The following is a 10,581-nucleotide window of genomic DNA, read 5'->3' on the forward strand; positions in this document are numbered from 1 at the left end:
AGAGCAGCGTGGCTCGGTTGGTAAAGGCGTCGGTATTAGAGATAACGTGGCCAGTGGCTATCTGGGTTCGATTCCTGGCGCCGCCAATAAAATGATTTATATAATTTATTTTTCGCAGCTCCATCTACCGTGTCGTCGCTTTTCCACGCCAAACAAACAAACATAAAACTACAACACTTAACGACATTCCGTCCATAGCAATAGTCCCACTTCGATATATATATATATATCGATGTGGAGCTAAAAATGAGTTGCATAGCAACGAAAAGTCGAATAGGGTGGAGATTAGTATATACGCAATGTACGAGCTATTATTAAATTTTTAAATTTCTTCAAATTTGTTTAGGGTTTAGCTTTATTATCCCTTTTCATAATGGACTAATCTACTTATTCGATAATTTTATCATCCTTTACAATGCAGTCCGTAGGTGGTTCCTTTTAACTTAACATGTCGATAAATTGGAGCGCCTTCTCAGAGACGGAGATGTATTCGAGGAGTCGTCTGGGTTGATCACTCAACGAAATGGCAGATGAGGACTGTTATATATTTTGTAAATATTTATGTACGCTCCCTAATCTTTTGAAAGAACCTTCGTTGTGGTATTATCTCTGGGTTTTGCCAGTTCATCAGCTCTCTTTCCCAGAAATTGCTATCTTAAAAAGTGATCGTGTCGCGAGATTTCGGACGCTATGTGCGCGGTGGACAACTGACCGTTGTGGACTTGTGGTGAATTCTGTAACTATATATTTTTATTTCCATGAAAGCCGAACAAGGCGAATCTTGTAGTAGATGTATATATTTATATTTAGTTTATTTTGGCCTTGTTTCCTATATCATTTAAAAAAAAGGTTGTTTGTAATGTAACAATTTCTTTTTAGTCCAATGTAACACTTTGAATACCCTAATACCATATTAATTATAAAAATTCCCCTAGACAACGCGCAATTATTTTTAAAAATGTTGCAGGACCTCACGTCGTCAAGAAACAACCACAGAAAAAGAACGCAAGAAGAATATATTACAGCTGCAACAAGCATGGATCAAAGGATTGTCTAGAAGCAAGGATACGTGTTGGAGTCGGAGGTAACGGAGGAAGAACTGGTCCGAGTCGTAATAGTGGAGAACTCTTTGCGGCAAACGGCTTAGTTACACACTCAACGGCAGAAACTGCTTGGTATTTTAACTCCGGTGCAACACAACATATCACGAATGATGCCACGAAATTCATCAGGTTCCGGTAGTTCAACTCTACGACGAGTGTCCAGGTCGGCAGTAAAGCTCGTATGTCTGCAGAAGGTGGAGGAAACATCCCAGTCCGATTCTACGTTGGGGAGAAGTTGCGAAGAGAGGTCATTCACAAGGTGTTGCCTTGGGTATTAGCTTCGCTGTTTATGATAATGGTTATTTTTAACAATTGTCTACTATAAGTTCCATATCTCGTGCTATTGGCATTTAAATATAGCGTAAGTTTTTAATTTATCATCAATAAATAACGAAATTTTTTAATCTTTGTACAGTCAAAGATTTAATTTTAATATAATCAAATCATAAGATAATTGTCGCTTAAAATTATGCAGTTATTTTCGGCTTACTCATTTGAATAGCGAGTAAAAGTTAAACATTACAGGAATAAAAGTCGGTTTTTCAAGTTCAACGGTCACCTTGCAACGAAGACAAGCGATAGTTTTGGTAGTCCTTACTACCTTAGGCGAAGAACGGGTTTATGATGAAACCCTCAACTTTATTATCGGACCCCAAGATCTACCCAGGTTATCAACTTTATTGTTTCTTAGTCCTTTTGAGGTTGAGGTAAGTATAAAAGGAAGTTTAATTCATGATTCCTCGCTTATAGCTAGAGCATAGCGCCGCCGATCTAACGCCGCCGTCGCCGATATTATCTTTGGCGCCTAACCGACGTCACCATAAATTTTGACGCCGCCGCCGAAAATCTTTGAGTTTTCCTACCTACCTTTATTTTCTTTTCTTTTAAATACATTTTGGAATTTCTTTTTCCTAAATTTTCAAAAGGAGGCGAAATTGTTTCCCCCTTCGTGCACACGCTGCCGAAAAAAATCAACGCCGCCGAAGATTATTGAAAAATCTCCGAGCCAAATCAAATCGGTGCTATGCTCTACTTACAGTATAAAAGAAACTACTGGGATTTTAACGTTAAGCTAATGACTGGCGAAAAAGTAGATTAGTCCATAATAAAAGGGAAAATATAGCTACATCCTAAACAAATTTGAAGAAATTTAAAAACTTACTAATTACTCGTACCAATAGTACTTCGAGCAAACAAAACACGCGAAACTCGGATCAAATAGGTCTTCTTCTTCTTCCGTTGCTATGCAACGCGTTTTGAAATTTTTAATGTTTAGGCTTAGTTTCTCTTTTCGATTTGACAGTCGCCAGCCAGATTTCCGCACGGTACTGATGAGTTCCAAATAGAACGAAACCGGTCTACCGTTGGAATTTCTGGCTATAATTATTTTTAATTATTACTCGAAGATCTATTTGATCCGAGTTTCGCGTTTTTTGTTTGCTCGAAGTACTATTGGTACGAGTAATTAGTAAGTTTTTAAATTTCTTCAAATTTGTTTAGGATTTAGCTATATTTCCCTTTTATTATGGACTAATCTACTTTTTCGCGTATTTTATCATCCTTCTCACAGTCCATAGGTGGTTTCTTCCAACCTAATGACTGGCGAAACTGGCTTAAGAATCCATCTGGTGGTAAAAATCTGAAACTTATGTACAAATCCCCCAATGCGTGCTATGAGGTAGTATATAGGTGGTAGGGGTGAGGGGGAGGATTAGCTCTTTTTTCTCCACCAAGTAGCGTAGATTCGGTTAAAATACAAATTACTTCGAGCTCTAGCTTGAACCCATTTTATGATTCACATTACTAGGAGCTCGAGCTCGAGCCAGAGCCCGTATTAAAAATTTACGTACTAAGAGCTCAACCTGAAACAGATTTTGATAGTTTTCATATCTGAGGTGAGCCCTATCCCGACACCGATTTGAATACTGTTTTCGTATCTGGGGATGAGCTCGATCTCCATCCAATTCGCGATATTGTTTAACTCTAAGCCCTCCTTCAAAAAGCGTTAGAATCTAGCGTGGCCTAGAACCGTCTGGAATTTGGCCTTAGGGCTGCCTGACCACCTCCGACTGTCTTCCAGGTGTTGAAGTGATGCCGGAATGGAGCTCGAAATAAATTGTATGATTAAACATCGAGCTCAAACTTGAGCCTTTAGTAGTTTTAAAACATAGTGAGACCGAGCTCGAGGCCACCATTCTATTTGTAAGTAACTATAGTGAGCCTGAGCCCGAGATCACAAGTCGAATTGTAATTGTTCCGAGCCCTAGACCACGCGTCGATTTGTAAATATAGTGAGAGCGGGCCCGAGACTGCCGGTATATTTATAACTACAGTGAGTCCGAGCCCGAGACGGTTTGTAGGTTTTAAATCTAATGAGCTCGAGACCTCACATCGGCGGGGAAATTTAGATTGCGAGCTCGAGCCCCGAGGCCCGGCCAATAATTGGTGACACCAAGGAGAGCACGAGACCAACCGTAAGCTTCTATTCGAATTCGGTGAGCTGAGCTCGAGCCCAGCTCTTGGCGTTGACCTATGCTCTAGTGCCGTGATTCGCTGGCGCAATACAAGTCATTTTCGGCTCTCATATTTAATATATTTGGTATGGTATGACTAAGGCTTAGCGTCCATTTTTATTTTACAAATAATAATAATATTTTAGACGGAACAAAAATAAGGAAAAATTTTAAAAACGCACCCACCTATATTTTGTTTATCAACATAAAATTCAGTAATTTTTTAATAAGATAAAAATTAAAACATTGGAGAGCAATTAGCCTTCTGATAGGCTGCTGATGATATAATTGGACACAAAGTATCACCAAGAATGAATTTAATTATACTCATGGGGAATGACTAGGTTTTCCCACTGCACAAAGGGGTAAGAGGAAGCAGCTTCTCCCATATAAAACCAATCAACCCGGTATCTCAATGGTTCCCTAAAACTGACGTCTTCCGACGCTAAACTTTCATGTAAGGAAAAATTTCAATAGGCTTCCGTTTATGCCATGGCATTAGAAATTGTTTTTGAAAACTCAGATTGAAATTTCCTTTACGGGATTTAACATGGGAAAATCACAGTTGTTAGGGTCGCCCCCCCTGTAATTAATTTTTAAATTTAAAAATTAGGATTTTACAGTAAATAACTCAAATGAACCAAATGATTAATAATTTTTTCGAATTTGGGTCATTTTGGGTAAATGGAAGTAGTTTTGGATAAATGTGACTAACATTGAGTAAAAACGAATATACTAAGGAAAATTTGGCTAAATGTGATTAAGGCTAATAAATTAAACAATGTAGGTAAAATTGGATAACTGACCAACAATATGCCTGTATTAAAAGGTGGGTAAAAATGCCAAACCCACCCAGCAAAATTTGAATTTATTTGAAAGACCAATAAGAAACTACATTTTTTGTTACCAGTCGTCTGAAACGCAGATTTTAAACCCAAAACACGGAACAACGCAAGACATGAAATTCGTTTCTATATAAATTAAAATTTCTTAGGGACGTCATTTGGGTGAATTTTTATGAGCTAAAAAGGTTCACGAATTTTTTTAAATACTAACTCAGAATCGGATGATATACAAGTTAGGAACAACCACACACAAGCAGAACGCAATTCGTCAAAAGTCGTCCATTTTTTGTGTAAATTTTTCCTTGGATAGACCTAGGAGTAGCAAAGCACATGAGTGTCAGCTTACAATATTTCTTTTAGGGGAGAGAGGGCAGACCTCTGTTATTGGTCAAATTCCAATGGCACTCTTTCTCTATTCACATTGGTGGTTTTGTTCTTCAGTTTATCTTAATTACCACTCAAAATTATTTTGTAAGTTCTTACTCCGTACAGTAAAAAACGGGTCAGCCCCCGGCGTTTCGAGAAAATTATGTTTTTTCTTCAGCCAAAAACGCTGATGATCTCGGTTTTTTGTTTGTCTCTCCAAAATTTTATATGGCATATTTGCTAGTGATTTTCACGATAATTGAGCAGTGTTTAGCAAATAACAATTGTAATTTAGTATTGACTTAAATTACTTTCCTAATTTGTATAATTGTTTTGGGAAAATTATAGAACAAAACCCGATTAATTAAATTATTGGAAGAGCAATTTTGGCGGTACAAATACTTTGATTGTACCCCCGCTGGAAATCTAGGAGGGTAAATTGTACCCCTGTACCTTCCTATAACGCCGCTACTGCTTTACAGGAATGAGGGGAATTGGGAGCAACGTTAAAATCATATCAACATAGTAAGTTTTCCGACAGTAGAAAAAAAAGTACGTTCTTGGTACTACCCGAAATTTTAATCTGAACCTCTGTATTTTAGAAGAATGATCGAGTTATTGAAACTACCATAAGCAACGTAATAACAATACGTATGACACTTCCTATTGCTTTAATGCTAATTTTCTAACCGAACCTTTTCGGCACGCTCTCAAGCTGTGACTTGGTCTCGCGACTTACCGTTTTGGATGACTATTTTTTGATAACAATTTAAGCCTTATATCGGAGAGCACGTTCTGGATTCGCTAGGGACTTCGGCTTTGTTTCGAAGCGCGCGTGCGAAACACGCGTGATAAGAAACATGAGCTCCTGGAGCTGAGAAAATCTTTTTAATTTTTATCACTTTAGCCTAATATTCCGCCTATCTATCGGAAAACTGATATTTCGGCTTAGCGGAAGTCTCGCATATTTTAATCACTAGAGGGCTCTGTGATGAGAAAACATCTTGAATACGCAATAGCTATGAAAATCAGTTTGGTTGTAAATCTTGTTAATTGTCATACTTATTGTTATTATGTTACTTATGAAACTACCAAATTAAATTTCTTAATTTAATATTTTATTGTTGGACCTTAAGCGAAGAAATCGGACTGAATAAAACAGTAGTGTTTATGTTTCCCAAACTATGATAACCTTCGCTTTTTGTTAATTTTACAAATAAATAACAATAATCATTTGGAGATAAATATTAATGTTTGGCGTGTAGGACCTTTCCGCTTTGTTGTTCTTGTTAGTGAAACCAATGTTAATCATTTGGCCGGTCGAGGAATGAACTGGATAGACTTCATTCCAATTTCCGTGTCATTTCCATTTTTCATTTTCCCGTTTTTCTTGATCGCCAGGTACCCTGAGTTCATTTTCGATTGGTAATGATTCCAGCCATTACTCATGGATTCCAAGAAAACCGTCGCGTCTGATGTGGGAGCGTCCTAGCCAATGGAAATTATTAAATGTTATACTTGTACATTTAGCAGGGTGACCACAGTTTCTATTTTTTCCTATTAACGTCTTTCCTTTTTCTCCTATAATTTCATAAAATTTCCTATAATTCCCTATATTTTTAATCAAACGTCTGAAGAAATGAAAGTAGTTGATATTTTACCTTTAGAAGTCTTCATATTGACCTTGTTTTTAAAGATGCTTATTTCCAACACTGTTTGTCGTTAGTTTTCGACTATTTTTATTGGTTATCAACTTTATTTTGAATGTTATTCCCCCTTTAAATAATTTTGACAACCGTTTTCTCTTATTGTATAATTAATTTTCTTGTATTTCTTCCTTTTTGCACCCAATTTTCTTCCTATATTTTCCTTTTTCCACCCAATTTTCTTCTTAATTTTCCTTTTTCCACTCAATTTTCTTCCTATATTTTCCTTTTTCCACCCAATTTTTTTCATATATTTTCCTTTCCCACCAAATTTTCTCCTATTTCTTCCTTTCTTTACCCAATTTTCTTCCTATATTTTCCTTTTTCCACCCAATTTTCTCCTATTTCCCCCTTTTTTACCCCATTTTCTTCTTAATTTTCCTTTTTCCACCCAATTTTCTTCCTATTTCTTCCTTTCTTTACCCAATTTTCTTCCTATTTCTTCCTTTCTTTACCCAATTTTCTTCCTATTTCTTCCTTTCTTTACCCAATTTTCTTCCTATATTTTCTTTTTCCACCCAATTTTCTTCCTATATATTTTCCTATATTTCACTGATAAATTTCCTATAATTCCTTTAAAGGAATTAAAAATTTTCAGTGGTCACCCTGATTTAGGTGTAAAATCAAAAACAATACAATTCAAACGTATTTATACTGTACATATAATTTATATAATATTTATACATCACCATTACATTTATCTTATGAAATTAAATATAAACAATATCAATGAAGCTAAATACCTCTACGTACACCTTTCCGTGAGCATCCATGGCGATGAACATTTTCGTTTTGATTCCCATAATCCTGACTTCTCCTCCTTTCTCCGAAGAAAGTTCGAACACATCATCTGAAAACGAAGTTGCAACGGCTTATGCTTGTTATTTAAAAGGTCTTTGAGTAGTGTTGTAAGTCTGAAAAGTTTCCGGAAAACGACCGAGGCCTTTTTTCCGGAAAATATAACGTATTTTTCCGAAAAAAAAGTTTTCATTCCATGATTAGTCTAATATTATTTGCCAATTTAAATAAAGCGGCATTTCGCCTCATTTTTTTTCGAATCTAAAAGTAAAACTAAACCCTTAGACTAGCTTTAAACTGATTATTAACAATGTAACGCTATTAATGTTTTGTAGTATGTTTACTGTTATTAGAAATTTTATATCGATAAAAAGTTTAAAAAATTAAAAACCCAAAAAAAGTTATTTATGCTTAAATTTTTTCTTTTTCCGCAAAACTTTCTGGAAATTTTTCGGCATTTTATTTTTCCGTAAATTTAACAACACTATGTTTGAATAACCTTTTGTAAAATAAAATATGGGTTCATGGATTTTGGGTTTAGTGGCTTTAGAACAACATGTTTGCAACTCCTTCTACCCTTAGAGACATCAATAACAACTCGTAGAAAATTACAGTTTTCAGAAAATAAAATTTTATTTCAAAACCACACTTGAAAAGACCACAATTTTGTGGTTTCTTAATTTAAAACATAATAATCAGCTAGACTAATACCCAAGGCACCACCTTAGGCCCAAGTCATCTAGCGACATTTGTTGCCATTATTTCAGGTGGCCAGTTTATACTGCATAGGAGGTTGGTGGAAAGCCCTTCATGCCCAACGAACCAAGAGTTCCCTACACTAACTATTACCTTTAAACTCAACATTTTTTCATGTAAATGGAAAACCCCTTTACCCAGTAGGGAGAGGAACTGCAAAGTCAACGCGGAAGGAGTAGCTCAGAGTGCCCACCCAGCTGGGATCGAACACGAGTTTAGTTCCATTCTCAAAATTGGATCTTTATGACATTTTCGTCAAGTGTTTTCAGTTAAATCAAAAGAGCCCAAAGGTTCATAATCAAAGTAATTATCCAAAAATGGACCGAGGTCTCTTCCCCATCAATTCGGCCTAAGCCCTCCCAGCATGCACTGCGTTTTTGGTAGGGGCCTACGTTTTACCTTACTCTAGCGACGAAAAAGAGAGTTATTTCCAAGGGTGTTGTGAATATTTGATCTTGATTTTATAGAACCAACTTACCAAAGCCGAACAAACCGTTAAAAGTTTGAACTTAGAGGTTTGAATGGCAAAATTTGTAACAATCAAAATCATGTTTTAAAGACGGTATTATATAGTTTAGCCATTGACAGAGTTAGAATTGTTCATAATGAAAAAGTACTGCTGTTATAAAAATTACAAATGTGATTCAATTAATAATTTTAATTTATAAAAGAGAAAAAAACTTGTTAGGCCTTGGTTTTTAGTACAATATTATATAATAGAACAAAATTTCCCTTATTTTTTTTTACTAATTTTGGAAAATTTGATATGTGTGATCATGTTGGTATCCAAAAATATTTAAACTAAAACAATCCATTATAAAAAGAACTAATACAATCCATTATAAAAATAACTAATACAATCGGAAATACAAAATTCATTCTAAACTACTCCAAGCTTCAAAACTAAAGCATGGCGAATATTTACAATTTTATTTCAATAAAAACCCGAATGAGGGCGACACTAAGGCGCCCCTACCGCGGAGCAAAGGATTCTGGGTAACGTTGAGCTTACAGACTTCCCACCCTCTTTTCCCTTCCAGTCAACTTCTCTACTCCAAGTAATAACCAGCTATAGGCTATTACCCAAGGCACCATCTTAGGCCTAAGTCATCGATCGAATTTTAAAGCCATTAGGTCAGGTGGCCGGGTTACAATGCTGTCGTAGATTTATCCTAGTGTATTTAGTAAAGATTCTTACCACAATCGGCACAGTTCTCTAAGGCACCGTAGACTTGAAACAAATGGCTCTGGTCCATCGAAATTGCCAGATTGTACCCCTGGCAGTGCAGCTTCTTGATGGATCCCAGGTGCTCCGGAAACTCGGGGTCGTTGCCGCCGGGAAACACAAAATGTGAATACATAGCCGACATATATATTCTTTATAAATGCGGGTTACATTTTCAACTGTAATTCGATAATTTTTAGCGTTTTACCTGATTACCCAAAATCGGTAAAATACCTAAACATTTATTGTATTTTCAACGCATTTAGCTCGATTTTGAAACCGCGCCTTATACATTGCACAACAGCATTTTCGAAAGTAAGATTAGATAACCAAAGTATACTGTACATAAAAGCAAAACGACGGATGTTATAATCTTATCGTGCTGAAACGTGTAGGAGGGTTGTTGCTCTTACGATTAGCTAAACGATCAGAAGTAACTAATTCATACCTCACGAGAGAAGTATCCATCGAAACTATAAATGAAAAAAAATTCACTTTCGTCGGTTCAACAAACGTGACATTTCAGGCCCCCCCTGGGCTAATAATATCAAGCACCCTTTTTAATATGGCCCAGTCTTCATTGAATACTTAACAATAAGCCTTTCTATAAAGTCATTACGCTTGCCGAACTTAATTTAAAGGTATCGCCTTCGTCGCGAGATACGTAGGAGTTCAGTTCGGTTTTGAAGGTTAGATCTTTAAAACAAGGGCGACTCGGTCTTTTTAAATTCATGTCTTGTTCAACTTTGTTAAAATGTTCCACGCGCTTTTTAATATTTTAGCGTAAAAGGCTCGCGCATTTTTTTTTATTTCAGGGAACACGCGCGAAATCGTTCGAGCCCGTTTACGCTAAAATATTAAAGAGCGCGTGGAACATTTTATCAAGTTGAATAAGACATAAATAGAGTTTATGCTAACGTATATTGGCTATCATAGTGAAACGTCACTTCTACGTCACGAGTGACGCGCCAATGTTTCTTTATAGAAAGGCCTATTAAATTATAAAAAAATATATAAAGGGCCAGACAACACCCCTCCAGAGCGCAGCGCCCTAGGGCCTAGCCCTGCGTAGCCCAATGAGAGAGACAGGCCTTTGTCTTAGGAACTTATTCTTCGAGCGTGATGCGGATTGGGAGCAGCAACGCTATAAAATTCAATCTCTCGAAGTTAAAAAATTTCCTTCTGGGTGATATTTACTTATTTTTAAAACGTATTTTCTAATGTGAAACCTTAGGTATTACGTATTTGTACTGCCCAATATTTTCATCT

At 36.3% G+C, this 10,581-nt stretch overlaps 1 protein-coding gene across 1 annotated transcript; it reads right to left on the reverse strand.

The window, feature by feature from the left end:
- Positions 1-4,537: 4,537 nt before the first annotated feature.
- On the reverse strand, positions 4,538-9,562 carry LOC149960455 (fibroblast growth factor 1-like). The gene is made up of 3 exons (XM_090164504.1): positions 9,286-9,562; positions 7,277-7,383; positions 4,538-6,315 (listed from the first exon to the last, which is right to left on the reverse strand). The coding sequence occupies exons 1-3, from the start codon at positions 9,455-9,457 to the stop codon at positions 6,136-6,138; spliced, it is 459 nt and encodes a 152-aa protein (XP_090020630.1). The 5' UTR covers positions 9,458-9,562; the 3' UTR covers positions 4,538-6,135.
- Between the last annotated feature and the right edge of the window lie 1,019 nt (positions 9,563-10,581).

Source organism: Leiobunum rupestre, chromosome 1, assembly GCF_980474605.1.
Source record: "Leiobunum rupestre chromosome 1, qqLeiRupe1.1.hap1, whole genome shotgun sequence".
NCBI classification, from domain to species: Eukaryota; Metazoa; Arthropoda; class Arachnida; order Opiliones; family Sclerosomatidae; genus Leiobunum; species Leiobunum rupestre.